General features: G+C 41.2%; 1 protein-coding gene across 5 annotated transcripts in view; it reads right to left on the minus strand.

The window, feature by feature from the left end:
• The window catches only part of Nrx-1 (Neurexin 1), a 216591-nt gene that overhangs the window by 56632 nt on the left and 142720 nt on the right, over positions 1-17239 (minus strand). For 3 of the 5 annotated variants that reach the window (XM_043416615.1, XM_043416616.1, XM_043416617.1), the window contains 3 exons: positions 12625-12696; positions 3495-3602; positions 3215-3407 (listed from right to left, as the gene is read on the minus strand). In XM_043416615.1, coding sequence (XP_043272550.1) covers positions 3215-3407; positions 3495-3602; positions 12625-12696 — 373 coding nt within the window. The remainder of the gene's footprint in view (positions 1-3214; positions 3408-3494; positions 3603-12624; positions 12697-17239) is intronic. The other 2 variants (XM_043416619.1, XM_043416618.1) reach the window with 1 other exon arrangement.

Genomic DNA, 17239 nt, shown 5'->3' on the forward strand with positions numbered 1-17239 from the left:
ATCCGGCCCGGTGCCGTGTTAGACGTCCGTCTCAGATGGCCATTGACGACCTCTGCGCTTGTGAATGGATTCAACAACTCTCCCTCATTGCTTCCTCCACTCTCTCGACGTGTTCCAGCCCCACCGTTCGAGTGGCTCATCCGAACCTTCGGGTTTCCTCGAGTATATGCTACGAAAGTAGGCGTCTACCTTCGCCTTTCTATCGCTGCACAAAAGGGAGGCTCATCGTCAATCCGTTGCACGGCTCGCGTACGATCATTCCTATACACCTGTCGGAAATTTTGAGCGTCCTGCGGCACGACCTGACCCTCCAGGTATTGTTGAGGATCTGTATGGCATCCATCCCCTCCCCTATCCTGACTCGCACCGATCGCCTTTAATGTGGAAAGGTCTGGAGAAACCAGCGCAATTCAGAGGCCACTCCCTCCACATCTTCAGCCATCGCAGTATCGTTTGCCTTGGCGACGAGAGCTTCGAGGTTTATCGCGTTGCTCTGTTCTCACCATTGGCTTCCGCCGTGTGCGAGGTGTCGCGCGGTGATAAGCGCGTTGTTGGGTTCCTGGACCGGCGGCATTCGGGCCGCGATGCGCTGCCTGCATTTAAAGGGGAGGCATTTCGTCCTGCGGGCGTGGTCGCCGCCGCTCGGAGCTGATCCGCCCGCCCAACGCGCTCTTCGCTATTCATTTTGTTTAATATGGCGTTAAAGACGTCTACGTCGTCGTTCGTTCTTTGTGCCATCGCTTGAGAGGCCCGATAGCTCGTATCAGCATGTGAGATGTTGGCGGCAGGATGGTAGGATAGGGCACAATAGAAGTCCACTAACGAGGTTGTGCAGCTTCCACGTGACTTCCTCTGTTCTCCGGCGTCGTGGTAGCGGCTATTGGGTTGAGTGGGACCGGCACAATAGTACCCAGCGTTTGCCGGGCCTGCTACATCAGAGCGTGCATCTTCCTGTGTCAGAGCACTATTATAGTGCATGGCGGCGGCAGTGCCAGGCGGTAGGCCAGGACGTCTGTTTACCGACCGTTGGCTGCGGGAGGATCGGAATCGTGGTGCATGCAAGCAGTAACTGGGTGCTTTTCAATTAGCGGACATAGACGAGAACAGCGCGGCACTGTCAGTTTTGAGTGTGTCGAGAGTCCGAACGGCTGTGCAACAGGGGTAGCAAAATTTCGAGTTTTTTTCCTAAAACGATGTTTTCTAAAAGACATTGCGTTCCAACAAGCACCGTAGCACTGGGCCTTACAATGCGTGACGTTTAAGGTATTCCTTTCGCATGAACGTATTTTTTGGTGGCGCAAATTGGGGTTCTCGAAATTTGGACTGTTTCCTAACCTCTGAGCAGTCGCGGTTATAGGAAAAGCTTCTACCGTTTTTCCAACTTCTGTCGTTAAAATTTCTTTTAAACATTCGGTAACCCTTGATGGAATCTCCATAAGCTCCCGTATAAATTTTATGATTTTCAAGTTTTCATTCTTTATTAAATGTTCGATAACCTGACCGGAAATTTCGCAAATCTATTCGCATCCACTTTTGCTTAATTGTTATTTAAAATCAGTTATTTGTAGAATGTTCGGGTTCGTGAAAGGAACACCTTAATTGGAAAACAGCCCCTGTCATGATATTGCCGTGTTGAAGAGCTCGTTGTCGCGGCTTTCGCTACTCTCGCTCGTGTTCGTCATCGTTAAGGGAATGGGGTGCAGGGGGTGGCACCGGCGAGGCCACATGCTGCTTGGCGGCTCCGACGACGCGGCCTCGGCCACCCGTCCACTTTCGTTACGTGCGATTTTACAATTTTCAAGAGAAAGGAATCCACTCCGCGAAAGTTGCACATTCTACAGGGAATTTCACGGTCGTCTCGAGGCTGCAGCGGCGCCGTATGGTCTTTAACTACCATACGCGGATAGCCGCTGCCTCATACGGGGCAGCCGAAATTGCGGTCGTACGGCCACGAAATTTCGGTCTCTGTGGTAACTTAATAAATCAGTTAGGCGGTTGTCACTATAGTTCTTGTGAGGAGCTACAGCTTCTCGGCGGACACTGTTGGTGTGTGATCGTAACGTGCACACCAAGCTTCGTCATCGCTGCACATCCTACCGAGGTCCGAGCCACCCAGAGCAGCACCGATCGCGCAATGAATGTTTACATTTTCCAAGCACTTCAAGATGTACCTGTGAGACGATTGGGTTGTGACAAGGTGCTCCCTCGCCTTGGGTCCGTGCTCGACGCGAGTGAGCTCATCAGGGTTCGATCTTATGAGATATTCCTCGTTAAAGTTTTCTCAATTATTAATCACAACGAATCATTTAAGGGAGCAATAGTCTAAGATCAAGTTAAAAAGGGAAATGTATAAAAAATAAGATATGTGAGACTGTAACAGCGTGCGAACGGGCTCATCAAGAATCACGCGGGCACGGTGTGTCTCGCAGCACGCGAGGGACGAGGCCGATGCATTGGCACCCCAGCTGGCGATGGGGCGGCGTATTAAATAGGTGATTATTGAAGGGAAACGCCGCGCCATACGGACTTCAACCGCTGAGATGTTTTTTTTTATGGCCATTTTACTGTAAGTAAGTTTTATGACGGTGGTTTGAGCGAATTGATACAGAAAAATCGCAATTTTTCAGTGGCAGCGATCGAAAAAAGAAAGGAAGGGCTAACAACTCATCCTTGTTACGTTACGATAAAAATGCGGTACTCGAAAGTCGATACTGAATTGTAACACTGAGAGACGTAAGTATAAAATATTGCATGTTACATGATCAGTGGTGCAGTGAAGCTACTTTTGGAAACAAACTATAAAAGTGGGAAATAGATTTATATGTGGAAAAAGATAAAAAATAAAATACTCTGGGAGAGGAATTTTGGTAATAGAGTCAAAACAACGAACGGAAACTATCGCCAATTCATGATTCGTATGTGCACAAATTCGTTTTTCATAGATTTCGATTCGAGCGATTTCCTACAACGCATTCATGCATGTCGAGTATTTTTTCTTAGATCCTTTTCCTGATTGGTTTTATTGTACAGAAAATTGTGAGGATTTTTTGCTCTCCCGTTGTTTGGGAATAGTTTGAGTTTTTTGGGCGTGACTTGTTGTTAATCTGCATCATTGCAAATTTTCAAAGTTATCTGTATATTTTGCAAGACGTTCTGCATTACCGTTGCACAATGTCGATGAAAATGTTGCACGATAGCAGATATATGTTCTTACCGACTGTACGGAAGTCTGTTTTATCTCCGTCGACAGCAACGTAACCGTTTCGTTCGACCCGACGTAAACTGACGTCGTGCCACGTACCGTTGTCGACTCTTCTCCGGGATGCTTTTACTTTTATCGGCCCGCTTCCTAAGTCTATGTGTACATATAAATGACCGTCCAGTATCTCGAAGGCAAAAAGATCGGGCTGAAAAAAAGAATCGGCATAATTGACAGTGTTTTTGCAACTTTATAAGCCTTTGAGTAATCTTCTTTGCGGATCGAAGATTCTTACCCGAGTTGCGGCTCCACTTCTACTATACATGACTAGTCCATTAGGCTCATTGGTCCGAATTTTGAAAGATATGACCCCCGACGCGGGGTGTTTCCATGGTAGAAGAACCTGAAACAATATAATGAGTAAACTTTTACCGATTTCAAAGATTTATCGTTTTTGAGAATAAAATTGGTGGGCATCTTATTTCCATACTGAAAAATACCCATTAGTAGGCTCATGGTATCCCACGCGATTTGAAATATCTGTAAAATAATAAACTTTGCTGAATTCGTAGCATGAAACACGACTCCGTCGATGCCCGAGGCTTCTCATTTCCATTTTCCAATCTTTCTGTTAATTTCATCTATATCGCTTCATGACGTTGAATCGACCACATTTTGTGCCGACAAGTGTTCAAATAAAAGGTATTTTTCATCTCGTGAGCTCGTGTCAAGCTTGACGTGTAGAAATATTTTATTCGTGTGAAAGCAGCCTGTGAGATTGACAACTTTCGACGTTGCTTCGTGGTTTGAACTATGAGTGAGGATCTTCAGACGGAAATGCGTGGTACTAGGCCAGGAAAATTGAATTTTTTTTGACCAACGCATCATATGAAAACCACCGGTGCCATCACGAGCGGAATTGCAATCGGTTAAGTGCCATACTTTGCATCTAGGCTGGATGCTCTAAAAGTTTTCTGATTCCAATTTATCGAACGGATTTCGAAACTAGAGCTACAAAATTCATTATTTCAGCTACAAAACGTTAATCTTCGTTCTTCGTTCAAACGCTGAGAAAGAGGTGAAAATTGGGCGCAAATTTGAGCAAAAACATCCGAGCGCGTGAAGGTGGTCGAGTACTGTGGCAGCAGGACAACAGCAGCCTTGGAGAAGGCGCTATAAGCACGCTTGTATCACTCCTAACACTCCACATGCGCCTTTCCGCGGCGCATATGTTTGGACCCTTAATGTTAGACATGGGAATGTGAAATTTTTATTTAAAAATGTTTTTTCCTCTTCCACGAATTCGAGTAATAAATGTGCGAGCGTGTCATTTTCGTCCTTTTATTTTTGTTGAGTGAACGGACAATCAACGTATCTATAATTGAGAACGTCTTTTAGTGTCGACCAGTCAACCATTGTGAAACTCGATGAGAGAATGGAGCACTGAGTTGGACGCGCTGGAGACGATCAATGAGAAAAGTTAGATTACTTCCGGAAATTAATTATGTACTAATCCAAGGGTATCCATCGCCGTACTCACTCACAGCTTCAACGCCGCCTCCCTTCCTTTCGTCTACTTCTCTCTCAGCCTGGACTTTGTACACAGCGAAGCAAATTGGAATCTGAACCTTGCGAGCCATGCTAGACTTGGCTTTTCAACATTACTCGGACCCGAAAATCGGATCACGGAAGGACTTTGTTCTTAAGTCTTACCTTGATGCTCTCTACAAATGAGCTGAGTAGAATTGCTCGACTGAAAAAATATTGTCGCGAACATTGTTTGGTAGCCCATCGCTTAAAGAATTGGTCTGATCATCTTAGCGAATGAAATATTGAGCAGCTGCACGAAATAACGTAACTGGGAGGGTCCAACTTAACTCGTGTGCATCGGATGTTTATCTGGCAAGTTATCGAATAGTGCCATTTTTCAGGATCGTTTCGAGCACACGTTACCTTTCGTCGCGCCTGTTCACGAAAATCTTGACACAGGAATGATCGAGTCTAACCGCAATGCTGGTATTCGCTACACGCAATATCCATTGAGGAATTTTAGTGGAATCTCCTGGTGAATTTCGTCCCATAGAGAAATGCAGGAAAGTCAGAAGCTCGTATGGGTCACTCGTAAGCGCGGCTTGCTCGCCCTCAGTTTGTGTTCGTAATTCCACGAAAGGACGCTCTTGACTGCTGTTCCGTATATTTGAGTACGTAACTTATATATTATCCTGCTTGTTGTCGAAACACAGCACATGTCCAAAGGCTTTAATGGAAAGAGCATCGGTGCCGCCTCGACTCAGGAGTTTTAAGGGTCAAACTTTGACGTTTTGCGGTCGAACATCGTTAGGTGGGCTCGGGACCGTTTGTAGCCAATGTCGAGTGGAACATTTTGCTTTTTGCTTCGAACGAGCACAGTCTAGTTGGGCCGCTGACGAAGAGTTTTTGAGCTACGACATCGGAAGTCACTTTTCATGCTACGTAACAACGCCACTCGAATTTCTCGTACCTGAAATCTTGTGGATTTGGAGTCTTTCAACGGATTTGTAATAGTAATCGTAAATAGTACGTCGATTAACCGACCTCGTTGAGCTGCGAAGCCCAATTCAGTGAATTTGAATAGTTTTTTATGCAGACGTACAATCGCCAGATCAAAAATACATAAACCGATGTGCATTTCGAGTCCTTCAGCACTATCGAGTTTGCTTTCGAGCCGAGATGTCATCGAAATGGAGAATATTTTCGACAGTAGTTTATGAAAACTATAGAAGTTGTTCCGATTGACTTATCGAGGAGCGGAATACAAAGCATCTAGGACCAACCTAGTTGCAGGCCCGAACTCTATTCCAAATAGAAGAATATTCATTCGATTTTCTCCTTCGTCTTCTTCTTTATCCTCGTGCGAGCATAATACGGACAGTCAAATGCACTAATTCGAGCTCCGGAGGTTAAGGGGTTATGTACAGCTTGTTGAACGGAAGGTGATAAACACGAAGATGCGTGCTTGTGGCATGAGGGATGTCAGGCATACGTACCCGGAGCATGAAGCAGAAAGCCTGCTGCAGGCCAAATTTGCATTCATCAATTGCCCCGAGCACAGAAAAACACAATATTGGGGCTTAGTTTGCGTTTCATGCAAGTTATAAAAAATGTATAATGCCGATGAGTTTTATGAAAAGCAAAAAAATATTTGGTCGAATCTTAACCCTCTCAGACCGAGGCCTATTTCACGTTGAAGGAAAATCATTCCCTTCATAGTTTTATCTCAAAATATTTTCTAGTTTACGAATCCGTTGTGACATTTCAGGCTTTTTCTTATTGGAAATACGAATTTTTGAATGTTGGGTGCGCGCAGCACCATAGGTACTTGGGGGATAAAATCAGGAAAATTTACGAATTAATCTAGCACCTTAAATGGATCACATTGGCTTCCCTTTGAAAAGATATAACACTTGGAGTATGAATAACAAATTTGTACTCACTTTTCTTTTGCGATAACTAAAGCACGTTTTCGCACAGCGCTGCAACTCAACACGAAACGCCGGCTTCGTATTGATACTTCGATGGCGGGTTAAGGCAGTTTATCTCTTGGTTTAGGAGCATCTATGGTGCAACCTAATCTTGCTTGATGGAACCAGGCAGTTGGAAACCCGACCTTACTGACCGATGCAGTTTTATGGGGCCTGGAAGCCCGTGTGGCGTACACGGAGAGAAAATTTCACTAAAAACTACTATGGTGCCATAGAAGTAGGGTTCTATATATCGGTAATATTTATTAATTCTTACGAACATACATAGTAATTTTTTATGAAGCGAGTCGATGAAAATTGATGAGTGATGTCAAAATAAATAGATCGGTACACACGTATACCGGTATATTATCGTACAATCGCGAATGAAATTTTGTTATTTACCATAGTAAATTTCTAAACACTTTGGCGTATGATCGATGCTTGTGTTCGAGCTCCTCAAATTTTACTATGTTCAACTGTAAATTTCAATTGTGAAAACTGTACTAAGTATAGCAAAACGGCATAATAATTCTACTTGACGGTTCATCATCGAGTCAACATAAATTTTACAACCTTTCCTTGATGAACTGTGTTAAGAAAAAATAAAACAGTTTAAACCTTTGTCACAGCAAAATACGCAATTTGAAAATTTTCATTCAGAATTGACTTGGAAATTACAATATTTTTGGTAATAAAAACCTTCAAAATGGGCGATATAGAACCCCAATACCATGGCAGCATAGTAATTCTTACTATTTTTTTCTCTCCGTGTAGAAGCAACATGGCTTTTTTGAGCTCAAATTCACGTAAACACGAATGAATCGTAGCAGCTTATACAATTGACGTAAATGATCAATAAACCATTTGCTCGATGATGAATTGACGAATAAGCAAGCGTATTGCTGTCCAGATTTCTCCATCCTGCATCACGTTCTATCGCCCACGCCTGCTATGCCCTCGCGAGTGCTTTGGTTCATGAATATGCTACATAACTCAGGCGGAGCCTGCAAAGGAAACTGGTAGAATCTGCGCATGTAAATGTTCAACGGGAGCGTATGTGCTGAAGGTTCGTCAATACAAGGTCGCGTTTCATCATAGCAGAGAAAACGGATCGCGTCTTTTTCGATTTTGACGGTTATTGGTTGTGTGGAAAAGCGATGGAGATAAAGAGCAAAAGAACTGAGCACGACCCCGAAGAGATCTGTGCACACATGATTTGCGAGTATCAGAGCGCGGGGCGTTATCGAACTGTTCGGTTATCGCGAGGAGGCTCTGTCATATATGAGAGAAGCTGCTGTACGAGTCGACAGATGTGGTCTCAGGAAACCGAAATGAGCCCATGATGGACGATATAGATACGAGTAATGGAAGCTCTCTGTTTGTCTTCTCATCGTGGTATTTCCCGCTGTGAAAGTTTCGTTTCTCCGTGTGTCTTTCGAGTACTACGACTGTGCGACCTCCGCGCACTGTGATTTCCATACCAGCCTAGTATATTTGCATCTGTGCCAAGCGTACAGTTATATGCGCATTGTATACACATATAGCGAAACATGAATCGTTGAGGGGGAATTCGACGCCTGGTAGAACCGTATAATCGCAGAAAGGAGCTTTTCCCGAGGTAGTTCGTGATATATTGTGAGAAGCCCTGCGGCGACTCGAGGCTTCTCCGTTTCGGACCCTCTTGGTCCAGAGTCCCTCATTTATAAAGATGGATTGGAGCATTCGGAGGCCACAACCGCCGATGCATCATGGGTTGAGTCTTGTATCGGGTCTGCATATGTGTTGTTATGAGTGAAGCCAACAGTTTAACTGGTTTTGTACGAAATCGATGAATTCTCAGACTTCGTGGTAACGACTTGTTTTTTGTCAATGCTTCTCATTTGTAGATTGGCTCTCGTAAAATCCGAAATTCTTCCTAACGTTTAGGACAACTTTTTCAAAGATTTGTATAGATTTTTCTCAAAATCGACGCGTGAAAAAGACTTTTGTTCAATTTTTTCCTGACTCAACTTTTTACTGTTGACTCTAACTGGCGTTATATGACGAGGTAGAGTTGGCGAAATCGTTCACACCCGAGCGGAAGAAGCTTCGTTGCTGTGGAATGTCTTGTACGTCGATAGGCATATTCGGTACTTATGTGAGGGCGGTGGAAGGTAAGCCAAGGGTTGCAACCACAAGTGAGACTGAAGGGATGACATCGTATAGCATCGGGATGGTACGCGGTATTGCGTGGGAGCTAGTTCGCGATTCTGTGTTCCGCGAGCCTCGAGGCTCATACTTGTGAGCTTGAACTTTCTGTTTCACTAAATTCTTGCTCAGCGTCAGGGGAATATTTCCCAGGTTGATCTACGCGCAGAAAACCAAGCCCTGAAAGAACCTCAGGTGGGAAAAATCGTTGAGTCAATCGTACGCTTTTCGGGTCTGGAGGGCACGGCTGGAGGATAAGAGCCATGGAATTGTTTAAAAATCCTTTTTATGCACGGAATGCGTCACAGCGTCCCGTTAACATTTTCGATAGAGTTTTTTATCGAGCTGGAAAAATTTCAAAAAGTCTGTCATATAGTGATTCAACCATCGATCGTGGAAAATTCAGTTACATATATGTAAAACAAATATCTCCGATTGTGGGAAATGATTCAAAGACATGTTGAGTCAAGTGTTCAAGTCTTACTCAGAGTCTCAAACGATCGCAGCAAGTTCCAGACGAATCGATTTTTTTTTAATAACGGTGTCAAAGTTAAGGAGTGAATTTCTCAATTTTCGTAGAAGCACGTGAAAAACGGTACAAAAGTACAGCAGCAGGGTCTGATGCCAAGTATTGAAAAGGCAAGCCAAGACGTACAGCGTATCTATACTCGAGACTGGCCAATTTCCCCTGACTTTATAGTTGAAGTGGTCGTCATTCGTACAGGTTTATTTTCACAAGATGTAACTTGCTGAATTGCTAAATCGATTGGAAATGGACGGTTTTGTTACGACTGCCATAGACTGGAAATAATACAGGTAAATTATAAACAACAATGTTTCATGAAAGACGCTGTTGTCGTGTTCAGCGGACACAATAATCAAGAAGAATGTCGATATCTTTTTTTATGTCACCTGAAAACACATATAAGAATTTTTTCCTATTTTTTCGATACAGTTTGCGTTCTCTCATGCAAGCGTGTGCTCAATTATATTCTTTTTCTTCGTCAATATTATATTTCGTGATTCGATCCATGCATTTTTATCGGTGCTCGAGCTAACACAATTACTTATATTTCCCCATTGAATATAGTATATAGTGATGATATTTGTAGTAGGACCACTACTGTTCAATATCCTAAATATACTATATTCGCACACAAGTCATTCCGATGTGGAAAGTATGATGCGATGATGTATGTGGTATGGCAAAAAAATCTTTTCAACGCGTTAAGCCGAGCCGCAAATCCGACAAAACGAAGAATTATCGAATGTTATCGTAAAATCGTATCTCATTTTATGGAAAATTATTATTCTGGTTGATATGAGATAAATTGTTGAAGTTCAAAAGCGTGTAGTATTTCAGTTGAAATATTACGAAAATTATTATGATAATGAATTCAAGAGGACGTAAAAGCCATTGGAATGAAGTTTGAATTTTTATAAAAAGGATGTCAAATTAATGAGAAAAACGATAAATATCCAGTGAATAAGGTATATGCGCTAGAGATTTTTCACTGGTTGTCAAGAACGTATGATAAAAGAGTTCGTGGATTTGTTGCTGTACAAACGTATCCATTGAGCTTAAATTTCTACACTTCCCGGATAAAAATATCTTTATGAATAATAAGAATTAGAATTTACATTTGGCCACTCGTTGAGCTCTATTCTAGGATTTTTTGAAAGATTTTCAACATACAAAATAACTCGTAATTCTTTTTCCTTATTTTCAAAATGATTGATATTTTTAAAGATTATTTTTTGGTATAGTTAACAGAGCATTATCGAATCGACTGTATAAATTGAAATACAAAAAAACGTGAGATTTCTATTCGGTGACGAAGAGTTAAAGAATGTTGTGAAATAAGGTTGTAGTACAGGGAGACAATGAATGTTTTCGTGGCAGCTGCAAGCTTCGCAAACCGTCGATCACTCTCTCCCTCTCTTACTTCGTATATATTTTCTCCACGCTTACCAAAAATCCTTCGTTCTGAGCAAATATAGCATGAGGTGAGATCAAAGTGTCATAATGATAGGCGTGCATGTGCATCGTGGCGTCCAGTGATTAATTTTATTTATTTATTTATTTATTTTTTTAAATCTAACAATAATTCCAAGTACGTACATAGCGTATAGATCAGTGCTGAAGCCTGAATAAAACATTTCATTTTGAAGTATTTTAAATTTCCATTAATTTCCCTTCTCTAAGTCTCCTTTAGGTTTCATTGTAACATATATTTCTTGTATAATATAGTAGCGTATGGTTTGAAAAATAGCGTGGATGTGGGGAGTGAATCATACGTATCCATTCGCTAAAAGATGGTGCACGGTATTGAAAAATCGGTCACGTATCGGTACTTTTTATTTTCTCAATATCGTATATGATTTGTTGCCTAAATTTCAATTTGCTTTACAACACACAGACGTTGATGTCCGATATTATTTAAAAAAAAGCGATATTTTTACGTTTTGCCATACTGTAACACTGAAAATGTATACTTACGGTTGTCATATAGAAATCAAGTCTTTATGTTTCAAGAAGTTCGAATTAAAAGATAAATATAAATGTTCAAAAAATATTTGCGCATTCAAAATTAGCAATGATTGCTAGAGATAAATAGAGATGTTGATAACGTGTACTTTGGATATGTTTTTGTGGAGAAGCCTTTTGTTGCTCTTGCAATAGTATTCGCGAACTGAAAAATTCATTTTTTTCCATTCTTTCGTTCCATCGCTCGTGAGATTGTTGAAAGGTAATGAGCTGCACAATATATTGGAAATTTCAATTGGATTATGTCTCAACATTCGCTGGTCGCTCGTACAAAAAGTCTGCTCTATTTACAGTTAGTACGGGCATGATAGTCGATAATATTTGCATCTCCTTTGATAGCACAGCGATTGAGGTTCCATATGAAATGTAATTTTGTTATTTTGACGAGAATATTGGTAGATGTAAACAGTATAATTGAATGAGATTGAAAATTGTAGCGCAGCTTACTTCCGGCCAAACAAATCCGTTATAGATGGAATTATTTTCAATGCGATTGGAAATATTGTATATTGCACAGATCCAAGACCGAATTATTTCATGCCGCGTGAAGGTGTAGGGAAATCAGGTTATTTGTGCGTATCGTTCGTCTCTAGAAGCTAATTGTCGCGTGATCCATATTTATTATAATAGCCAATCAAGGTGCGAGACGTTGGTGAAGTGGTGTTACATGGCCCGGGGGGTCAGCAGTACTCGTAGCGCGAGCCAGAGAGTCCACGTTTACAATTATTGTTCGAGTCCAGTCCTCTTATTTCCATTCTTCCCTTATGATGAAATTTCTTTTTTTTGTACAAAGACATATGCTGAGTATCTTACCGCATTTATATATTAATATATGTGTGGACTAGAATCCTCCGACTAGAGCATTGGACAACGCATGGTGATTGAGAAATAATCGCAAATATCATAGGCAAAGACTGGTATGAAGAAACAAGATTGAACAAAATATCCATGAAATTGTTCGTTCACAAAATGAAATTATTCGTCAAAGAAAATGTTGGAAAATTCGGAAAAAATGAATCCCTTCATCCTGTATGTACGCAGCAGACAGAATCGTGTGAAGAGGGAAAGGGGAAATAAAAATGGAATATTGTATTGCGAAAACTCTCTTGCTCGGTCACGCTTCCGATAAAGCTGGTGGCTTTTGGCGTGGAGATTTTTCTTAACTCTTTCTCAGAGTTGTGGCTTACCAGGTGGGACTCTGGGCTGGTGAAGGTGACCATGGCGCCGTGTAGTCGTCGCGCATTCACTGTCGCAGATGCCTTCGTTATTGAGGCGTTCGCCGCGTTGTGTGTGTGCATGTCATCCAATTGTCGCGTTCATGTCACAGAGCGATGACCATGACGGGACCGAGATCGCAACGAGCGTACAGCATTATTATTGACATTGTTTTTTTCCTTTCCTCAACTCTTGTTTCTTCTAATTTTTAATGATTTTTTAACATCTAACACACAGCCTCACACTTTTGCGTCTATCGATGTATGCACTTGCTTTGTTTCCTGACCACACCTTTTGCGGATGCTTTCATTTTTATTCTAAAGTACATTTATTCGATACGGTACCTATGATTTTTGTAAGTACCTAACATTTTATTGCGAGTAGAACTTGCTCGATTGGGTATGATTTTTTATGAAAAAAAGTCTCGGAGGATTTGCCATTCGTTTGGAGCCCACTGCGAGTTTATTTGAAGTTCGTTTTTTAACTGCTTCAACACACTTTTCGGTATCGTATCAAGCCCTCATGTGGGGGAGTGGCTTTTAAGAGGATCGTTCGTTCAGCCTCAATGTCAATTTTGGCACCTGCCTTTGCTTTCAATCCATACAGGAAATAATTGAAAAAAAATCCTCTAAATGGATGGATGAATCTAATAAAATCTGCTCAGAGTTTACCAAAATATATTCTCCACTCAGACCCCTCGGCAGAGCTTACACGTAATATGCATCCATACATTTATCGTATTTGATGCTCCTGGTTACATCGATAATTGTAGGTACTGGTCAGCGAATCATACCGTGATTCGATATGTAAACGAATCCGAAAATTAAACAGATGGAGAGATAAAAAGCGAGGGAGCGAGAGGGAGGACAGTCGACTGTGTTCTCTGACAAACATAAATAATGCGGCCGTTCCCACGATTTTACTGTTGAATTCAGTTCGTATTTAGGTATCGTTCTGCATGCTCTGGATGCCAACAATAATTGATGGAAACTCGTGAGCTTTCGTACCGGCCACGCTACGGTAAACATTTCTCTTTTGCCTCGCTCATTAACACTTTGCATTATCCACATGATTTACAATATGTGTCAGAAAATCTCGACAGGAAAAGCTTTCGATGATAATATAATAGCATTGAATTTATAGCAGGAACTATAGGCGTGCCTCGTGTTGGCCATCAGAGGTAATGCGAGTTGAGCATTGGAGACTCGACAGCATGTCTTAACATTGCGGTCAAAATACTTCGGACAAAATATTACACTGAAGAAAATACCTATCGACATGACGCGCAATTTTCTCGCATGATCAACGGTCAACAACAAAAAATGGTGATTTTATAAATAGTTGAGCTGTTAGCGTAAACTTTCTCGCACGTATTCCAAATGGACCCTCGTCATATTTATCCTGCGTAGTAGGAGTACCCCGTGTTTTTGCTAAAGCTCAGCATGTTCGCCAATTTGAGACCGTGTCATCACATTCGAAGATGGTATTAAAGTGTGTCGTCATAAATATGAGTCGACACGTTTCTCGAGCTCCACCAAGATTCACAGAATTTTGCAAGAAAGTTTAGTTTACCGTGGGGCTTTCGTGTCTAACGACAGTCGTATAAGTAAAAAAGCTCAAATTACATTTATAGACGCACTGAGCATGCGGAAGTAAAGTTCGGGCTAACATTTACGATTGAAGATATCCTCACCGATTGAAACGCGAGAAAGACCGGGAATCTCTTTTTATTAGTCATAATCCAGGAATAAAAATCGGCTTCGGATTGAAGTGCAATTTTACGAGTTTGACCAAATTTGGCTGTCGGATTTCCACGTGAATTCACGTGCAATAATCATTTTGAATTTTTTCATTTTTTTATTCTGCTTCTTTCGTTTTCACCACATTTTTAATCTCTTTCTTTTTTTTAAATAATTTTCAATCCACTGGAGAAGCAAACTTTCTGTATTTTAATCATGCATGTTAATGATTAAACACTTTAATCAACGTACATCATCAAACGGAGCTTTCGAACCAATCTTTTTTCTCATGAACGATCGCAAAAGAACCAAATAAAATCTCCCATTGAAAAGTTGCGAGCTCTGTACAATTGTAAACTTTCTAAAAAAAAAAAAACGGCTGACGTGGCATTTTTGTTCTCGTGGCACAAAAATAAGTGTAGTTTACCATCGAGGATTATGCTATTCTCAGTGTTACAGTTCTGTATAGATGAGTTTGCTGGTAGAGGAACGCGCGTGACAGGTCGTTGGCAAAACGAGCTACACGAGTGTCTAAACCCTCGCCCTCTTGACTTCAAAATAAACGGGCACGTGGATGCAATTGTGCTGCACGGTCTATTCAGCATGTATGTAGTATTTTGTTACAAGTCTATCAACATTTTCACGAAGGTAAAGCATGTTACTTTTTAAATGATCCTTGCACTACCATACCGTTTTGATAATAAAGTAGAATTCAAGAAGGTCTAAATTACTTTTTACGATAGTTGTGAATTTCAATGATTCTGAATCGATAACTTGAAATATCAGTCTAAACGATGGTTTCATTCTCGAATACAAAAAAATTGAAATGATCCAATCCGGTATGTAGTCGACTTTAACACGTGTGAAAATTTGGGAGATCCATTGTTCGAAATACTCGTGGTTGAAATATATTTTTCCAACTATGGGTAAATGAGTAAAAAGTTGATTTTAATACTCAAAAAATCATTCCTTCCGTTTCATTGTGAAAATTGTGGCAATTTTTGCGTAATTAATTGCAGGAGCATAAACACTGTGCAATGTTCGATGTCGCGGTGTGGCAAAGTGGAACTCCGTGACTTAATAATATTGTGGTTGATCGTGCGTGAGAACGGATCGATAAATAAATGATAAATATCTCGTGATAGAGCTTTTTCGTTGTGTGTTCCCACGTAGTTTTTTATTCCGAGTGAAGGCTCTTGCGTGACGTCTACATGCTTCTTACACTTCGGCACGAAGTCCTGCGATTCTTTTGCCAGGATTTCACGTTCGTGGCTCGTTTGTAGCACTTTCGTACGATGACTCGTTAAATATAAGGTATATGAAAAAATTTGCAAAGAAATTTTTCCTATTTTTGTTTTCAACCTGCCGAGAATACCGTGCGTAAAAAAAGAACTAAGATATCTTTAAATTCAGCGCTTTGCAAAGGGGCATTCGGTATAGAATATGTTGGTGCCTTTTGCCGCATTTCCTGTATAACGGATGGGGCAGCGGTCGCTAACTAATGCCAGAAATAACGCTCGCGAGTTTATTATTGCCAAAGTGGTTTTGCACGTGGATTTCTCGATCAAAAAATCGTTTTTAAGGAGCTTTGTAGTTTTCACAGTGTCTAAAATAGTTCGATGAGTTCGTTCGATACTCGCGACCAACCAGAGTTTGAGGCAATTGAAAATCCGCACGAGGTTCAATAAAACTTGGGCTCGAAGGTTCTTTTGGCTTCGGCTTTAACCGAATATCCAGGATTTTTGAACATACAACACAATATTGTAGCCGGAGACAAAATTATTTGAAAAAATAAAAACGAAGAAATTCTACTCGGTGTTTCCGGCGAACGTGCCAAGCGTAAAGACACCGAAGCGTCCGGAGGCTTGTATCTAGATGTTTTGTTGTTATATATATAGAAGCTGCAAACACTACGTTTTAATTAGAGCGCTCCCTAGCCTCTCCTTGGATAATGGGAACAAGAAACGAGGTTGGTGAACTCTGTTGATACAGAATAAGGATTACGCGCGCACTGTTGTCACAAGCGAGCGTAAACTTTTCCCGTTTTGCAAGGTGCATTAGAAACTTATTGTCGAGTCTCTTAATCTATCAAATACATCGTGATAAAGAAAAAAATAATAGTGACTGTAATTATGAATTCAACCAGTTTCCAGTCGTTCCCTTTTCCTACAAACATCGTTTCACTGTTAACATGCAGGAAGATGGAAAAAAAGCTGCGTGTTGTTCGGTGTAGCTACTGCAAGGAGGAAAGTCTGGTTTTTGTATAGTTTGGAATACGAGTGTGATTAGGGAGTTAATTACGATGCAGGTGCAGGAATCGGGTGAACAATGTAGAATAAATGAAATATCTAAACGTGGTGGCTGGGCAGAATGAAACGCTGCCATGGAAGTTTTCAGTTACTATTTACACACGACAGACTTGATTAGTATTATTTTTCTTGCGATCATAGTCACCTGATCAGCAGAAACAAAATTATTATAATCGGAAATCAATGAAAGAACTTTGGAGGGGTGTACTGTCAAACGCGAGATGTTGCAGTGGAGCACCGAGTTTCGTAGGAAAACGATTGCGAGTATTGAAGCAAAAAAAAAAACGGGTTGACCAAACTGGAAAATGAGATTCCAACTGATCGATTCGATTTTTTTCCTTTCGAACGTGTGCATGCTACACGCTGCGTTGTGGCTTTACGAGCTACTTTGAGCGGGCCCCCTCTCTCTCTAACGCCTTGTTCTTATTTCTGGATTCTTCTCTCTCCTCCATCTCGCTCTTAATTTCTTCTTCCAACCTTTTTATAGTCATTCGACCGTACCTTATACTCTGCCTGTCTTTCTGCGCCCGCATTTCCTA

This window comes from Venturia canescens, chromosome 4 (genome assembly GCF_019457755.1).
Source record: "Venturia canescens isolate UGA chromosome 4, ASM1945775v1, whole genome shotgun sequence".
NCBI classification, from domain to species: domain Eukaryota; kingdom Metazoa; phylum Arthropoda; class Insecta; order Hymenoptera; family Ichneumonidae; genus Venturia; species Venturia canescens.